The sequence below is a fragment of the Chrysemys picta genome, chromosome 4 (assembly GCF_011386835.1).
Source record: "Chrysemys picta bellii isolate R12L10 chromosome 4, ASM1138683v2, whole genome shotgun sequence".
Taxonomy (NCBI): Eukaryota; Metazoa; Chordata; order Testudines; family Emydidae; genus Chrysemys; species Chrysemys picta.
The window spans coordinates 152,763,024-152,781,490 of record NC_088794.1 but is presented as its reverse complement, the minus strand read 5'-3'; the positions used below and the strand labels follow the sequence as shown (position 1 = coordinate 152,781,490).

At 43.7% G+C, this 18,467-nt stretch overlaps 2 protein-coding genes across 17 annotated transcripts in view; one reads left to right on the top strand and one right to left on the bottom strand.

Annotated features, from left to right (window-relative positions):
* The window catches only part of MIS18BP1 (MIS18 binding protein 1), a 39,902-nt gene extending 38,985 nt beyond the window's left edge, over positions 1-917 (bottom strand). For 4 of the 5 annotated variants that reach the window (XR_010600842.1, XM_065594005.1, XM_065594001.1 and 1 more), the window contains exon 1: positions 773-917. The gene's annotated coding sequence lies outside the window, so the exon portion shown is untranslated. The remainder of the gene's footprint in view (positions 1-772) is intronic. The other variant, XM_065594003.1, reaches the window with a different exon arrangement.
* LOC101942669 (uncharacterized) lies at positions 892-11,141 on the top strand. Of its 12 annotated transcripts, none has more exons than XM_065594007.1 (6): positions 892-977; positions 3,728-3,965; positions 5,226-5,957; positions 7,011-7,217; positions 8,955-9,171; positions 10,655-11,141. In XM_065594007.1, exons 2-6 carry the CDS (start codon positions 3,821-3,823, stop codon positions 10,848-10,850), a joined length of 1,497 nt encoding a protein of 498 aa, XP_065450079.1. In that variant the 5' UTR covers positions 892-977; positions 3,728-3,820; the 3' UTR covers positions 10,851-11,141. The 12 variants fall into 12 exon arrangements, with proteins under 12 accessions (XP_065450079.1, XP_065450087.1, XP_065450086.1 ...); XM_065594009.1 differs by lacking the exon at positions 892-977 and adding an exon at positions 1,893-2,735; XM_065594011.1 differs by lacking the exon at positions 892-977 and adding an exon at positions 1,893-2,739 and having other exon boundaries at positions 7,083-7,217.
* Positions 11,142-18,467: the final 7,326 nt, after the last annotated feature.

Sequence of the window (18,467 nt, the reverse complement as noted above, 5' to 3'; positions counted from 1 at the left end):
AACAGATTTATTTGGGCATAAGCTTTCGTGAGTAAAAACCTCACTTCTTCGGTGCATCCGAAGAAGTGGGGTTTTTACTCACGAAAGCTTATGCCCAAATAAATCTGTTAGTGAATCATAGAATACCAGGTCTTTAAGGTGCCACCAGACTCCTTGTTGTTTTTGTAGATACAGACTAACACGGCTACCCCCTGATACTTGACAGCCAATTGTTTAGTTTCAGAAAAGGGACACACAACCATAGCACTCGCAGTACAGGGGAGTGCAGCAAGTGTATTTTCATGGATTGCTCGGAGTCTCCAAGAGCGTCGTCCTAGCCCCTGGACGTCAATAGGAGACTTCCCAGCTGATTTCAAGGGGGAGAGGATCAAACCCCTTGGCTGTTTTCTGAAACTACAAGGCTGCAGCCTCTTCTCAGGAAACTGATGGGCAAAGATCAGCTTTGGGCTTAGGAGTCCCCCCACCCCCATAGTCAATCTCCAGGGCATCTGTGCAACGAGAGCTGGGGTTTCATGGGCGACCCAGAGCTCGTGTGCAGCGCCGAGCACAGGGCACGAGAGACACAAAGCCCGGGAGGGAACAGCCGCCACTGCTGACAGCTGGTGTCTCCCACCAGCTCCAGGCGCCCGGTACAAGCGGCCACCCACCGCGGCTCTCCCCTAGCCCAGACAGCAGCGCGGGTCTAGCCCTGGGCGGGCCACGCCGGCTGGGTCCGCGCTCAGCCCTGTCACCCCGCCACCCCTCCCCCACGCGCCCGGCCCGCCACACTCACCCCGCCGCCTCGCTCGCTCGCGCCGCCGCCGCCGCCGCCGCCTCGCTCTCGCCTGCGCCGCGCGCGCGCGGCCGTTACAAGTTTTGAGTCCCGCCGCCTCGCACGCTGATTGGCAGGGAGGGGAGTGACGTCGGCGGAGGCGGGGCTGCGGCCGTGACAGAAGAGGGCCGAGACGCCACGCAGGGCGTGGTTCGCTCGCAGTGACGTAAGGCGCGCTGGGCGGGAAACGGGCGGGTAGCTGGGTCCAGCCTGTCAGCCGCGGGCGCTGATGACCCCGACGCTGAGAGGGAGGGAACGCGCCTCCCCCCCTTTATCATTTACAAACCAAAGTGAGCGGCGCTGCCTGGGCCCGGCTGGGGGCGGCCACCGCTGGCTGCTGGGGTCCCAGCGCTGCAGGAGTGGGGCGGGGCTGGCTGCTCTCTGTGGGGAGAACAGGGGCTAGCCCCGCCCCGCCCCCTCTCGTGTTTGTTTCCTTTTCAGCGTTTGGCTTGTGGACGCTCAGTGGCAGTTTGGCGCAATACCTGGCTAAGAAAAGGGACTCTGGCTCCCTCTCAAAGACTTGATGCACCTGAGCCACTTGGCCTCCCCTGAGTAAAGTTACTCATGTGCAGGTGTTTGCATGATCCAGGTGTTGTGTATTACCAAGAGGGGCATCTCTGCTTTGCTCTTTACAGTTCCTAGGAGTTTCGAAAGAAACGTTCTTGCTCAGTTTGATTTGCATTTTGTCAAGAAAGGCAAAGTTCTCCTCCTTCAATTTATGAAATATTTCCCCTCTGAGTGGGTTATTTATCTCACGGATACTTCAGCGTAAGATTTTTATATCCATCAGGTGATGAGGCAGCCCTTTTGCTGCTAATGACCAGTAGGTTTGTCCGTATTGTTAGTGCCTGGGGGGGATAGCTCGGTAGTTTGCGCATTGGCCTGCTTAAACCCAGTATTGTGAGTTCAATCCTTGAGGGGGACACTTAGGGATCTGGGCAAAATCAGTACTTGGCCCTGCTAGTGAAGGCAGGGGGCTGGACTTGATGACCTTTCAGGGTCCCTTCCAGTTCTATGAGATAGGTGTCTCTCTCTCTCTCTCTAATTATTTTTTTATTTATTATTCCAAATAGTGAGTTCTACCACCATGTTACAAAAGGACAAAGACAAGTGAATGGTGACACCAACAAAGCTTTTTTCCAAATGTGCTAGCTCACTGAGATAACAAGAAAATTAAAAGGGAGTGAAATCAGGAGATAGCCAAGGCATCTACTGGAGCAGACCTCATGGATTTAGATTGGCTCCACTAGCTGAGCTTTAAAATTCAGAGTTGCAGGCAAAAGGCCATGTAACTAGTCAACAATGTAACTGACTGGATAATTACACTAGTTAGGCACAGTGCACATATATACAATCTAAATCAAGGAAAAGGAAAATACACAATTACCAGCACTCAGAGTCCAAGCTTGGTCTCTTCAGAGAGGAAACTGGTGACAGCTTGTTGAGTTTTTCAGGAGAACTTCCAGTTTGATGGAAAATCTTTCACAAGCTCAAGGCATCTGGGCAGGAGTGGCTGTCTGGACCCCATTCTTTGCTAAGACTATCAGATATGGATTTCCTAAGTGTCTGTGCTGCTTCTCCTCTCCTCCTCTAATCTGTAGAGAGAGAGCAACCTGTGTGAGTAGTGAGAGGCTATTGTGTGGGCAGGGGGATGAGAGGCAACATGCAATATGTGCATGTGGTGAAGGAGAGAGGATTGGTTGTGAAAAACTGAAAGGGAGGTGCTCACCAGTCCCATGCACTGTTTTCTTCAGCAAGCTGATAACTTTGCATTATGCTATTGGTTTCACCTACCTGTGCTGCTAACCGTGTGTCAATCACTTAAACTGGGAACATCTGGTAAGGTAATTTAAAAGAAACCCAAATTAGCTGGTAAAATTAAAAGGGAGATAGAATTAGAGACAGAGAGAAAACACCAGAGGAAGTTGGTAAAAAATCAAAACAGGAGCTGCAAGGGAAGGGGCACTTTTATATTTTGTCTGGTTGTTTAGATTGTAATTGTGGCCTAGGTATAATAACAGATCTTGGGGCTGTAGCGGGGCAATAGAAATAAAGTATATTGGCTGTATTGTAAGTACAAACATACGTGTGTGGTGTCATTGATGAGTGGCTCCATCCTATAGCAGGGATTATTGCTATCTTCTAGCATCCAGTCTTTTACATACTGTTTTGCCTTGGGAAATCTCCTAAAACGTAATATATCATTGCCCATTTTATCTCATCTGCACTAGATTATCTATAATATCAAGGAAGAATGCCAGTTCCTTGCACTCTTGAAATAAGGTACCATGAGGAGGGCTTGGGCTAGGCTGGGGGGAGCCTTTTAATATTAAGAGAAACTCAGTGCGTCTCATTCAACCAGAATAGATTATTATTTGAAATTAAAAAAAAAAAATTCATGTCCTGAGGATTTGCATTCTGATTCCTACAGAGATTTATAGCAACTATGAAGAACCTTGGAAATCGGTCATTAATTGTTACGCTCCCTTTTGGAGCTATTTTCTTGGCAGTGGTGTAATTAGATTTGTCCTTTCTACATATCTACCTAGTTAACCACTTTATAATCTATTGTCATTACCATGTTTATTTGCTCCATTTTTATAAAAAGTGCATGCTGTTGCTTCAGAAGCAGTACTAGTTTTTATTATGCTCTGCAATACTCTTTTTGACTTTGAGATCTCATTTCAGGTACATTTAGATCTCTGAATAAATCTGATCCTTCTTTTGCCTTTGGGGAAGAAGTCAAATTTTGTTTATAATTATTTAATGACCCATACTTTGGCTTTAAAACTTCAGAAATGCCATTAAATCCACTTAAATCTTTAATTTCCTCTTTGATTCATGCTGCAAATTAATTAGATACATTAAGTCCCTAATCTCTCCTTGTTTTTTGTCTTCCCATTTCTTCCTTGGCAGGGTCTGTATTTTATTTGTTGCAGCTGAATGAATCTTGGCTGTTGGCTGTAGGACTTCTGGCTTTGTTTTCAGAAACTGGAAGGTCTGCCATGAATGAAGCAGAGGGCTACAGGAAGAGAAAAGACGATCTTGTGGTTCAGGCAGTTGAATGCTACCTGGAAGAACTCTGTTCTATCCTTGCCTCAGACACAGAGTTTGTGTGATGCAAGGCACATTACTGAAACCAAAACTCTCACAGGTGGCCACTAACTGTGTGTTCCTCATTTTCTGAGCACTAGACTTGAGACACTTGGGGCCTGACTTCTAGACCTGCTGAGCACCCACAACTGCAGCTATGGCTGCTTAGCTTTAAGAGGACAATGCTGTCTGGAGGAATAAGCACAGGACTGGGTGTTTGTGGGACTAGTTCTAATCCTGACTCTGCTGCTGATTCGTTTGCGGCCTTGAGCAAGTCACTTTGCCCCAGATTTTTAAAGGTATTTAAGTATGGTTCTGTTCAGCATTGCAAGGCCTAAGTGTCATTTTCAAAAGTGGCCTAGGCACTTAGACTCCGACTCACATTTTAAAATGAGACACACTCCTAAATCAGTTGAGCATTGCAACACAGAGCAATGCCTAAATATCTTTAAATATCTGGGCCCTTTGCCTTTGTTCATTTGTAAAATGGGGAGTTGTGAAGATAAAATCATTAATATTTTTAGGCTGAGATAGTACAGTGAGTGCATAGAAGACAACCTGAAATTAATAATTCTGAGTTTGGATGGTGTGTAATAAATAAGGCCTGTGAACATTGTTCATCATGCGTGGTGAATGATGCAGAGGTTCTATGGAAAAAATGCTGTGTGATCATGTAATTAAAGACTATCTGTTCATAGCATACAAACAGCAAAGTTGGATAAAAGTATAAAATACTCACTCTGGAAGGTGGCAGTGTAACACACTACTTTATTTTGTAGACTCCAGAACCCTAACACACAAGAATCAAAATCAGAGCAAGACAAAGCAGGTTGCTCCTCAAGGCAGAGAAGCACAACTTAATCCACTTTGCTCTAGGCTGACTCTTCACAGACTGACTGCTGAAAATCCAGGTCACACGCTTCCGTACAGAACCCCCAAGCCTGCAAGCAAAACCAGAAAACCCTTATACTTCAAGTGACAGCTTGAAATTTTAACACAGTATTCAATGCCCTACTGTATCATTATGCACAGACAACCTTAATTCTGCCACTTCCTAACTTTCCTGTACTTGACCTTGCAACCTTAACATTCTTTTATTGTAACACGTGTATGGTATTTACAGTATCTCTACAAAACACACTGTAGTTCATGCATACCTTTATGTACTTCATGGTACATGTTAATATGTGGTATAAATGTAGGTGGCAGTCATGCTACCTCATTCAGTCAGCTCCCTTCTCTTGTAGGCTTTGGGCCACAGGGCTTACATTTACATAATACTTTTCTTGGCTATGTAACTAATTGTTGTCTTTTTTTAAAGAGAGTGGAAGAATGCAGGAGAAAAGTATGCCAGCCAGTAATACAGGGTTAATGAGAGCCACTCACTTGCTGCAGTTACCGCAAGAAATGCTGACTGAGCTAATCATGTACCTTCCTCCTGCGGAAAAATCCAAAGTCCGTGCCACGTGCAGTCTTTTCAAGGATCTGGTTGATCAGCCTGTTGTGTGGCAAAAGAGTACCATTGTCCTCCGACGCATAAGTGCTTTCAATGCTGAGTTCTGGGACGTGCTTCGGAAAAGAAAGATCACTTCTGTAGAAGTGAAAGAAATTGGGCTTAAGCAATGGCAAAAGCTGCTGAGATTCATGCCTGGTCTGCTAGATGTAACTGTGGATTCCCTCTGGAGCGAGGAAATCCTGCAAGGGTTACAGCTGCTCACAGATCTAAAGAAACTTCACTTGAAAACGTGCTCAAGGTTATCTGAGAGAAGTGTAATCAGGGAAGTTGTGCACTTTCAACACCTTACCCACTTGTTGTTGTGCGGCATAACCTTCTTAAGTGGCAGTGAATTGATCAGAATTGCTTGCTTACAAAACCTACGTACGCTGTCATTGCATACTGTGCAAAAGGCGCTTCCTGAGAAAGCACTAGAGTATGTTTTATTCCATTTACCAAAACTCAGAGAACTGTCACTTTCTTATATCCTGAGTAAGGAGCATTTTTTGTTATGCCTCAGTTTGCCAGATAGACATCCCATCCCTTATTCATCAGAAGGTGAGTGTTGTTTCTATAGGCTATACACTATATTCAGAATTATGGCACCAGTCCTGCCAGCTCTGATGCACGTGTTTAACTTTGCTACCATGAGAAATCAATAGGACAACTCAGGGTGAAACAAGTATGTGCATTAGAACTGGCAGGACTGGGGCCTAAGTGTCCATTGTTGCTCAAAGGATTACATGCTGGGTATATCAGAGTGTGTTGGTAGTGAAGATTTATTCCCCTTGCTTTAGTGGACTAGGTTCAGATTTCCATTGCATTACTGTTTTGATATGTCGTAAACACGTTTCCTAAAGCTTGTGGAGTATTTTAAACTGAATATATAAATAGCTAAAAGGAGGATATAGTTCTTGGCCAAGACTTTCAAAAGTGACTTGATTTTAAGTGCGTCTGTTTTCCGATCTCCAAATGGAGACACCTTTAATGGGTCCTGATTTTCCGAAAGAGCTGAGCACTTGCCCTCAAAATCAGGCACCATTAAAAGTGACCCCCAAACAATTACCCTGCCCACCTTGTCTCTCCCAAATCACTAGTAATTTTTTTAAATCTTGACACACACATTTAAGTATTGTAGCATTTTTATAATATACTTCAGTTTTACACTTAAAGCAGAGATTCAACCTCTTTGTTTTGTATGAAAAATTCTGTGTATCTTAACCAACCTTACAGCACATAATCGGAGAGCACAGAGAAAGTTCCCTGGGGATCATCAGCTGAATTTGTTCCTTAGTTTAGGAATTTTAAAATAATTTAAATGGACCCTTTATGAAACTTCCATATCTGACCTTTTTTCAGACCCCTTCTACTAGCCAATGATTGGTTTGTTTATTGTTCAAACTTTCTAGATAATTCATTGTCCGATACCTTCCAGTTTGGTTAATAATTTGGCTTAACTGCAACCTAATTTCCTCCCGTCTTTCCTGTTATATTCACTATGTGCTACCATAAGTATGAGCCTAATGTAAAGATTTATACATAACTTGTGCTTTAATATTGGAAAACAAATCTCTCTGGGATGTCAAATAAGTACTTCCCCCCACCTTTTAGAGTCGCCTCCTGTTCCAAAACTTCAGCTTCACACTCTGGCCTTGAGGCAAACTGGTTATAACCTTCTTTCAGAGCGTTTCCTGGATCAGCTCTCCACCATCCACACTCTGACTGTTTGTTACATCAAGGACTTTTTGTTACACTCAGTGGATGCCTTTGGACAAGTGCTGAAGAACCTACCAAACTTGACAGAATTAAATCTTCTATGTAAGTTGTTTTTAAGGTTGAAGTGTTTGTGGGTTTTGTTCTGTGCAGGCTTAGGAAGGTTTGTGGTAGTTTCATCTTCTGTTAAATGGTGACTGGCAAGACAGCAGAGAGCTTATTTTTATGGATGTTTCTATTGGCTGATATATCTTAATATTGTCTCTGAAAAAAATCAGTTCCCCAATTCAGAATCTGATTGGCTTGACTGTGTTCATTCAAACCCAACTGAAAAATCGGTCTAGATATCTACTATTTAATGAAGCTGCTGCCTTATGGCTCTTAATGTCCTCCTTGTTTCCTTCCCAGTCCAGTTTCCAGATCCCCACTACTGCTTATCTACACTTGGGATTTGTCCCCATTTCAGCCTTGGAACCAGCCACTGATGCAGCTGCACCTGTGATAACCCCTATGAAGTCCTAATCCTCTCTATAAGGGCTGGCCTATACTGAAAACTCAGGGGTGTGAAAAATCCATACCCCTGAGAGATGTAGCTATGCCAACCTAACCCTGGTGTAGACAGCACTAGGTCAATGGGAGGAATTCTTCCATGGACCTAACTACTGACTCGGGGAGGTGGGTTAACTACAGCGATGGAAGAATCCCTCCTGCCACTATAGTTAGTGTCTACACTGAAGTGCTACAGCTGCACAGTTGTGCTGCTGTAGCCATAGGCGCCGGCTTCCTCTGGGCCCCAGGGGTGCTCAACCCCTCAGCCCTACCTCCACCTGCCCCCTTCTCCCAAACCCCCACCTCCACCCCACCTCTTCCCGCCCCCGCTCTGCCCCAGGGCTGGAATACCCACAGAGTCGGCGCCTATGGTTGTAGCATATGAAGTTTAGACAAGTCCTAAGTCACAGGACTGGAAGTTTTTATCTTTATTAGGGGAGCAAAAGATACTATGTTATTAAGCTATGTACTTGAAAATGCAGGTTTTGAAAATGTAGTCTTCCTAGAGAGCCTTTGTGGTTAAGGCACTAGATGGTACTCAGGAGATACAAATTCAGCTCCTGGCTCTGCCACGGATTTCCTCTGTGACCTTGGGAAAGTCACTTACTCTCCCCAGGCTTTACTTCCACCTCTATGAAATGGGGATGGTGATACTTCCGTTGTCTGTCTTGTCTATTTAGATTGTAAGCTGTTTGGGCAGGGACAGTATGTCACTAAGGCTATATCTACACTACAGTCAGGATTGACACTCTGAGATCGATCCACCAGCGGTCGATTTAGCAGGTCTAGTGAAGGCCTGCCAAATCAACAGCAGATCGTTCTCCAGTTGACCCCTGAACTCTACCCCCGACGAGAAGAATAAGGTAAGTCGACGGGAGAGTTTCTCCCGTCGACCCCCTGCAGTGTAGATCCCGCGGTAACTCCATCTAAGGTATGTCGACTCCAGCTACATTATTCACGTAGCTGGAGTTGCATAGCATAAGTCGACTTACCACGGTAGTATAGACGTAGTCTATGTGTGTGTACTGCACCTAGCACGATGGAGACATGATTTCAGTTGGGCCTCTAGGTGCTAATGTAACACAAACATTGGTTTTATTTGTACTTTTCATGCTTTTGCACTGTCTCATTCTTGCTGAATAGTGGATGAAAAACAGAACTTTGGTATCTATTAAAAAAAGTAAAGACAAAGTTAACTTAAAAAAAAAAAAAAAACCCTGATACATACTTTGAAAAATATTGTCAAGAAAAGAGTCATAAATGTCATATTTTGTCCTCTGTCTGCTTTTAAAGGGATCTCCAATTTGGATATGTTTGTTGATAACATTCCTTCCAGCCTTGTTAAACTAAGTGTGATTGGAACCAAGTTCTCAAACTCTGCTCTCAGCTGTTTGTCTGACAAATCCTGGAAGCTAAGAGAAATGGATCTAACCCTCTCATATGGATTTGATGAAAAGACTCTGAAACAATTTCCCCACCTCTTTCCACTGCTGACTAGACTCTGCCTTAGGTATGACCAAATAATGTGCTACCGATGTTGAAGAATGAAAGAAACTTACATACTACATTAGGACTTGTATGTTAAAAGCTGTACTGGTTTAACTAAAAGTGTGAGGTTTTTAAACCAATTTTTAGATAAACTGGTGCAAGTCTGTGTGTAGACATGGCTGTCGTTAACACCCCTTTAAAGCTAAATAAAGAGGCAGCACAAAACGATTAAGAAGGTGGGGGTTCTTTATTTACCCTGTTTTGTGTCTCCTGGGAGTTCCAGTTAATGGAAGTGAGATAACTAAATGGGTTGTAATTCACACCTCTGGCTATTTCAGTTCAAGTCTGTTTGTGAATAAATGCCCTATTTTGAAATAATTCAGTAAAAAAGAAATCAAGTTATTCAGAAGTAGGAGTATCAATACACAGGCTTGAACTGCAATAATTACAGATGTGAAATGTAGCCGCAATCAGTATTTTGGTTTCATTTACCATGTGGACAAGCCCTTGCTTCCAGACCATCAGATTCAGCCCAGTGTATTCAGGGGAGGGGAAGGGAAGGGCAGGGGAGATATCTCCCTTACCATACCGGTAAAGCTAATAGGCAATTGGGTAGTCAGTAGCAGAAGCAAGTGTTTCTGCTCTCACAAGTGCTGAAGAATTGTGGGCATGGGAAACTTGCCCTCATTTCCTTATCCTCTGAATATACAGGTAGACATGAGCAGGAGATGAGTTGACCTTGTTGACCCCCACATGAGATGGCTAGTGAGCTCGTCGGTTGACTCCCAAAGAGCATAGGAGGATGCCAGATTGAAGACCTGGTGATGGTTGTATGATGCCAGCACTTGCAACTGTGCAATGACGCTGGGTAGCCCAAAACTGAAGAACCCAGCAGGGAAGTGAGGAGCTGTAGTCAGGGCAAAGCCATAGTCTCTGGCAGGAGACTAGTACATCTGGTCCCTCACTATTCCTTCCCCCAGGGAAGTCTCTTTAACTCACTAGTTTCCAAATAGTGACATCCTGGCCTGGTAGGCTGCCATTTTCACTCCTCCATCCGGGGCAGGTAGGGAGTTTTTCCTTTCTCCCAAGTTGGGGGGCCTGGTAGCTCATCCAGCAATTGGGGAGGATCTGATCCTTGAGTAGCAAAACGCCCTGATCATGCTCTGGAGAAGACCTATAATTCCCTTTGCCCATCCGTACTCCGTAGGGCAGCCCTCTGGGATAAAAAGTTCTTTACAATTAGTTACATTACTAATCCTTTGTCCCTGGCAATGCTCATTGCTGGCATGCTTGTGCATTGACAGGGATGTGGAAGAGACCTGTTAGGCCACCCAGACCGCCTCTAATCTCTCTGATTCTATGAACACACATCTCTGCCATCACGAGGGGGAGATTCTGGATCTTTAAGTCGCCAATATAGAAACTGTTCTTTTGCTCTGTATTTCAGATGTCTCTGTTTGTAACTCCCTCTGAAACCCTAAGTACAATCTGTTTTTCATCCCCAGTGGTTTTGTTTTGACTGACAATATCTTGTTGAGCTTGGCTAAAATGGAGAGTTTGCGAGAACTTGATGTTACTGGTGGCACAAATCTGGCAAAAGAAGCAATCCAGAATTTTCGCATCACAACGGACTGCAGGGTACATCTCCTTGTAGAGTGGCATTCACTGTCTTCTAAATGTGACTGCTTATGGAGCACGTAGTACACTGCCTTTCTTTTAACCCACCATTGTTTAGAGCTTTGATTGCTAAATGTACTGCTATCAGGAAACCAAGAATATTCTGTAAAGTTCTGCTGAAATTCCATGTGAGGAAGAGAGGTAGTGGAAACAAACCTTCAACATTCTCAATAACTGTATAGCGCTTCACTGCAGCCAATGGCTTATGAATATGAAAAACAGAAATGTCTTCTTTGAGCCTGTAACATTGACAAGCCTGAACTGTAAACAAATAGTGGCATTCTATATTAAAATTTCTGAGCAAGTTTCCAATGGCCCTTGATAAAACTCTGCACTTCTATTAATATGTTTGACTACATGTAAACGATATTCTTGTTTTACTCTGTTGTCATTTCTGCCTGGTAAATTTCACTGACATTCTTAGCCAGCAGCTCAGGTGTGGGAGAAGGGACAGAGGAAATAAGAGAAGCTGGGGCTCAGGGATACTGGAAAATAATTAAGGGAAACACAAGAGGGGAGGGATTTGTCAGCATGTAAGTCTCAGCAAAAAGGAGGTGTCTGGGTGGATAAAGATGAGTTACCAAAAAAGGTCAGGATTCCAGCAAATTGCACCAGTCACAGCATGGAACCATAAGGCGCTTCTAGTTAACCTTTGGCCATCATGAAAATTTATTATTATTATTTTTTTTTTTTTTTGGAGTATTAGCCCGTTTTTAATCCATAGTGGCTCTTTACCTCCCAACCAATGATCACTTAGATTCTTTTAATGTCCTTTTATGGAGCTTTTGCCAAGAGCTTTTTGAAAGTCCAATAAACGATCAACCAGTTCTCCTTTATAGATTCTGGACGCGAGAGGTCATCGAGTCCAGTCCCCTGCCCACATGGCAGGACCAAATACTGTCTAGACCATCTCTGATAGACATTTATCTAACCTACTCTTAAATATCTCCAGCGATGGAGATTCCACAACCTCTCTAAGCAGTTTATTCCAGTGTTTAACCACCCTGACAGTTAGGAACTTTTTCCTAATGTCCAAGTAGACCTCCCTTGCTGCAGTTTAAGCCCATTGCTTCTTGTTCTATCCTTAAAGGCTAAGGTGAACAAGTTTTCTCCCACCTCCTTATGATACCCTTTTAGATACCTGAAAACTGCTATCATGTCCCCTCTCAGTCTTCTCTTTTCCAAACTAAACAAACCCAATTCTTTCAGCCTTCCTTCATAGGTCATGTTCTCAAGACCTTTACTCATTCTTGTTGCTCTTCTCTGGACCCTCTCCAATTTCTCCACATCTTTCTTGAAATGCGGTGTCCAGAACTGGACACAATACTCCAGCTGAGGCCTAACCAGAGCAGAGTAGAGCGGAAGAATGACTTCTTGTGTCTTGTTCACAACACACCTGTTAATACATCCCAGAATCACGTTTGCTTTTTTTGCAACAGCATCTGTTGACTCATATTTAGCTTGTGGTCCACCATAACCCCTGGATCCCTTTCTGCCGTACTCCTTCCTAGACAGTCTTTTCCCATTCTGTATGTGTGAAACTGATATTTTCTTCCTAAGTGGAGCACTTTGCATTTGTCTTTGTTAAACTTCATCCTGTTTAACTCAGACCATTTCTCCAATTTGTCCAGATCATTTTGAATTATGACCCTGTCCTCCAAAGCAGTTGCAATCCCTCCCAGTTTGGTATCATCCGCAAACTTAATAAGCGTACTTTCTATGCCAATATCTAAGTCATTAATGAAGATATTGAACAGAGCCGGTCCCAAAACAGACCTCTGCGGAACCCCACTTGTTATGCCTTTCCAGCAGGATTGGGAACCAATAATAACAACTCTCTGAGTACGGTTATCCAGCCAGTTATGCACCCACCTTATAGTAGCCCCATCTAAATTGTATTTGCCTAGTTTATCGATAAGGATTTCATGCGAGACCGTGTCAAATGCCTTACTAAAGTCTAGGTATACCACATCCACAGCTTCTCCCTTATCCACAAGACTCATTATCCTATCAAAGAAAGCTATCAGATTGGTTTGACACAATTTGTTCTTTACAAATCCATGGTGGCTATTCCCTATCACCTTACCACCTTCCAAGTGTTTGCAGATGATTTCCTTAATTACTTGCTCCATTATCTTCCCTGGCACAGAAGTTAAACTAATTGGTCTGTAGTTTCCTGGGTTGTTTTTATTTCCCTTTTTATAGATGGGCACTATATTTGCCCTTTTCCAGTCTTCTGGAATCTCTCCCATCTCCCATGATTTTCCATAATTATGACCTATTATTTTATTGGCCCATTCTAAGAGATTCATGAAATATGATTTTCCTTTGCAGCAACCATGCTGGTTATTCCCTGGGATACTCAAGTGGCTTATATCTCTAGTTTAACCATTTTACCTCATGCCTGAGTGAGGCTTATTGGGCTGTAATTCCCAGGATCATCTCTAGCACCTTCTTTAAACACAGATGAAAAATTTGTTACCTTCCACCAGGTATGAATTGCACTCGTCTGAACTGGTGTGGAAAAGAGTTTGGTTTGTACTAGTACTTAAACCATTTTTAACAGGGCTTTGGAGCGGAGCCTGTAGCTGGAGCGCGGAGCAGCTCCGGAGCAGTGGAGCTGCAGGTTTTTGCCTGGAGCTGGAGCGGAGCCAGAGCACAGCTCCAAAGCCCTGATTTTTAAAACCGGTATAGCTACACTCCATGGTTTACAAGTGTAGGTAAGGCCCATATGAAGCTAAACCAATAAAGAGGGGTTCATACCTAGTGTTTCAGGCTCTCTGTCTAAAAAAGGCTTCGTGCAGCATTTGGTTCATGATTGGAAGGTTTGTTTCAACAACTCTTAAGGGCTATAAACTCAGTTTTTTAATTAAAGCTTAAATTTTGCAGGCTCGGATAAAGCTCATAGCATTCCCCAGATCTGTATTGCACGTTGCTAGGTTCTACTACGTTTCACTGTAACTGCTCCAGAACCAGAGAGTGGCAGTATGGTTCAGTGAATAGGTCACAGGAGTAGGTGTCAGAGCAGCTGCATTCTATTCCTGGCTTTGCTGAGGGCTGGTCTACACTTGGGGGGGGATCGATCTAAGATACGCAACTTCAGCTACATGAATAGCGTAGCTGAAGTCAATGTATCTTAGATCAATTTACCTCTGGTCCTCACGGTGCGTGATCGACGGTCGCGGCTCCCCCGTCGACTCTGCTACCACCTCTTGATCTGGTGGAGTTCCTGAGTCGACCGGGAGTGCGTTCGAGGATCGATTTATCGTGTCTAGACGAGATGTGATAAATCGATCCCCGATAGATCGATTACTACCTGCCGGATCGTACCCTGAGTCACTTTGCCTGTGTTTTCACCCCTCCTCTTTGTCTGTTTTTGTCTATTTATATTATAAGCTCTTTGAGGCAGGGACTGTCTTTTACTGGGGCCAGGTCTACACCATGTTTTGCTGGCATAGGCAATAGGCATGTGGAAGAAATCACCTGTAACCATAGAATCATAGAAGACTAGAGTTGTAAGAGACCTCAGGAGGTCATCTAGTCCATCCCCCTGCTCAAAGCAGGACCAACACCAACTAAATTATCCCAGCCAGGGCTTTGTCAAGCGCGGCCTTAAAAACCTCTAAGGATAGAAATTTCACCACCTCCCTAGGTAACCCATTCCAGTGCTTCTCCACCCTCCTAGTGAAATAGTGTTTCCTAATATCCAACCTAGACCTCCCCCACTGCAACTTGAGACCATTGTTTCTTGTTCTGTCATCTGCCACCACTGAGAACAGCTAGTTCCATCTCTTTGGAACCCACCCTTCAGGTAATTGAAGGCTGCTATCAAATCCCCCCTCATTCTTCTCTTCTGCAGACTAAATAAGCCCAGTTCCCTCAGCCTCTCGTCATAAGTCATGTGCTCCAGCCTCCTGATCATTTTTGTTGCCCTCTGCTGGACTCTTTCCAATTTGTCCACAACCTTTCTGTAGTGGGGGGCCCAAAACTGTATGCAATACTTCAGATGTGGCCTCTCCAGTGCCGAATAGAGGGGAATAATTACTCCCTTCGATCTGCTGGCAGTGCTCCTATTAATGCAGCCCAATATGCCATTAGCCTTCTTGGCAACAAGGGCACACTGCTGACTCATATCCAGCTTCTCATACACTGTAATCCCCAGGTCCTTTTCTGCCGAAATGCCACTTAGCCAGTTGGTCCCCAGCAGTGCTTGGGATTCTTCCATCCTAAGTGCAGGACTCTGCACTTGTCCTTGTTGAACCTCATCAGATTTCTTCTGAACCAATCCTCCAATTTGTCTAAGTCACTCTGAACCCAATCCTTACCCTCCAGTGTATCTACCTCTCCCCCCATCTTAGTGTCATCTATGAACTTGCTGAAGGTGCGATCCATCCCATCATCCAGATCATTAATGAAGATTTTAACAAAACCAGCACCAGGACCGACCCCTGGGGCACTCTGCTTGATACTGGCTGCCAACTAGACATCGAGCTGTTGATCACTACCCGTTGAGCCCGACGATCTAGGCAGCTTTCTATCCACCTATAGTCCATCCATCCAATCCATACTTCTTTAACTTGCTGGCAAGAATACCGTGGGAGACTGTATCAAAAGCTTTGCTAAAGTCAAGCTATATCACATCCACTGCTTTCCCCATATCCACAGAGCCAGTTATCTCATCATAGAAAGCAATTAGGTTGGTCAGGCATGAATTGCCCTTGGTGAATCCATGTTGACTGTTCCTGATCACCTTCCTCTCCTCCAAGTGCTTCAAAATGGATTCCTTGAGGATCTGCTCCATGATTTTTCCAGGAACTGAGGTGAGGCTGACTGGTCTGTAATTCCCCGGATTCTCCTTTTTCCCTTTTTTAAAGATGGGCACTATATTTGCCTTTTTCCAATCGTCCAGGACCTCCCCCAATCACCATGAGTTTTCAAAGATAATGGCCAGTGGCTCTGCAATCACATCCGCCAACTCCTTCAGCACCCTTGGATGCATTGCATCCCGCCCCATGGACTTGTGCATGTCCAGCTTTTCTAAATAGTCCTTAACCAATGTAGCTATGCTGGCAACACCCCCCTCCCACTGTGCAGAAACAGATTATACTTTTTGCTGGCATAATTTATGTCATTTGGGGAGGTGATTTAACTATAGCAACAAAATAACTCATTTTGCTCCTATAACCTCTGTCTCCACTAGAAGGCTTTGCCATTATAGCTATACTGGCAAAGCGTTTGTGTAGTGTAGACAAGCCGTGTGTTTATGCTGTGCCAGCACAACATCTTTATGACTCCAGGTCTCTACCAGAATAGAAATAACTAGTAATAGTGGTAAAAAGACTTGTACAGATAAGTGAAACTCTCTGCTCAATGTGCAGTGCCAGTCAAAAATGGAAAGCCAGTATTGGAACACGACTTTCAAGGTGAAAGAAAGGTGGTGACTCAGGGCATACATGCATTTGAACTCCCTGGTGCCCAGCCCTTCTCCACTACACTTTATATAAAATGTGTAATATATTAAAGCAATTCCTTGCTGATGGTGCAGCTGATGGGCTCTTCAGCATTTGAAAAGGGCAGATTAATCATGCTGAGGCTTGCAGTTAAGAGGCTGTGTCACTAGCTTGTAATTTCCTGTAATCAATGTACTTTCTCTTCTGTGATTCTGAACAAACAGGTGCAGAGATAATTGTACCCTCTGGGCGCAAGAAGTGCCATGTCCTGTGCCTTTTAAGTAAGGCTCCGGAAAGTATAATAGAGACTCTCCCCCAAGCTGCTACTTGCTCCTTCAGCTGGAGGCCAGAGCAGTTGTTTGGGAAGTGGCAATCCCTGATGTTGCTTCCTGCAGTGATTTCTCCATAGCTAATCTACTGCGTTCATTCTACAATTTATTGGGGGGGGGGGTCGGTTCTATTTGGGAAAGGGAAAAGAGACTAGTCTAGTTCAAGAACACAGAGAAGATGTAGTATATAGCCCATCTAGATCTCTCCCTTCACCTTTTTGGCTACATGCATCTCTTTCCCCTAAAGCCTTGTCTAGATAGGAATCTTTTAATAATAAAATTCCTGCCATTGTTAACACTGGTTCAGCTGCACTGGTGGGAGCCCTAGTGCAGACAGCTCTCTGGCTCAGGCAACCATTTTCATTCCTCTATCGAGTGAACATTTTCAGAGCAAGTCTAACTGACAATGTGCTGAAAGCAGGTGCTAGAGCGCTGCCTTTGCTGTAGGTCCCACCATCGCTAACACTGCTGCAGCTGAACTGGTGTTGGCAACACAGGGTGTGGATAAGAATAAAATGCTTGTGTTATTGCTTTTGAGTATGTTTGCAGTTGCAGCTCCTATTGCATAAGTAGTTTTTGCACAGCTCTTAGGGGTGTCTGTGCTTGCACACACCTACCTTTTATGGATCTCTCCACTGCATTTTAAGTAGCCAAGTGATCAGTGCTTTCCTGTGGCTGGTCCTGGGGTGTAGAACGAGTTCACCCTTGATATGACAGTATTGCCAAACCCAAACTTTCAAATATCACGAGTCAGGCCCCCAAAAAATCATGATTCGTTTAAAAATTGAGATTTTTAAAAAATAATATATTTTGTGTCTTTTCAGTTTTAGCATTAACATTTTTGGGCTTTTCTCTATAACCACCAGAGCTAGAAATTGACCTTTAAAAGAAAAGAAACAGAGCTAGTTATGGAATCATATGACTCCAGGAGCATAGGCTTTAAGACAAGTCCAGAGGAGAGCAATTAAAATAATTAAAGATCTAGAAAACATTACCTATGAGGAAAGATGGAAAAAATTGGATTTGTTCAGTCTGGAGAAGAGACGACTGAGGGGGAATATAATAACAGTCTTCAAGTAAATAAAAGGTTGTTATAAAGAGGAGGGTGATAAATTGTTCTCCTTAACCCCTGAGGACAGGATGAGAAGCAAAGGACTTAAATTGCAGTAAGGGCAATTTAAATTAGACATTAGGAAAAACTTCCTAACTGTCCGTGTAGTCAAACACTGGAACAAATTACCTAGGCAGGTTGTGGAATCTCTGTCATTGGAGGATTTTAATAACAGGTTAGATAAACACCTGTCAGGGACGGTCTGGATAATATTTAGTCCTGCCTTGATGTAGGGGATTGGACTAGATGACCTATCAAGGTCCTTTGCAGTTCTACATTTCTATAATTCTAAACACGAAATATCACAAGACTTGCAATAAAATCATGAGAGTTGGCAACACTTCATTCCACATCTACCATACTTAAGAAACTCAACCTTTTCTCCAGGCAGTAGCCATTCATGGGTGTGACCATTTTTGTCCCCTCTTTTTTCCCTCTTATCACACGTTCCTGGTTTTGGACATCTTGATTATTTTTTGTATATACTGAAGCAGACTGTTTTTTTAAATTATTATTTTAGAGTGTTCTAATGTTATATGGTGCCCAGAGCCAGTGTAGGACCTTATGGGAAAACATATTCTTCTTATTCTGTACTTTTCTTCAACAAAAGTGATGCTCGTTTTGATCACATGATATGGTAAATGCATCAGCATGATCACTGTGCGATCCTTTTCTCTTTAATATCTACCAGTGCTGTACCTGGTTGGTAATTCCTATATCATAGAAGTGTAAGGGGCCTCAGTAGGTCCTC

Coding starts and splice junctions, on each gene's coding strand:
- LOC101942669 (XM_065594007.1), top strand. CDS start 3,821: ATGAAGCAGAGGGCTACAGGAAGAGAAAAGACGATCTTGTGGTTCAGG. Junction 3,966..5,225: donor TGAAACCAAAACTCTCACAG/GTGGCCACTAAC, acceptor CTTTTTTTAAAG/AGAGTGGAAGAATGCAGGAG. Junction 9,172..10,654: donor CTGACTAGACTCTGCCTTAG/GTATGACCAAAT, acceptor TTTCATCCCCAG/TGGTTTTGTTTTGACTGACA.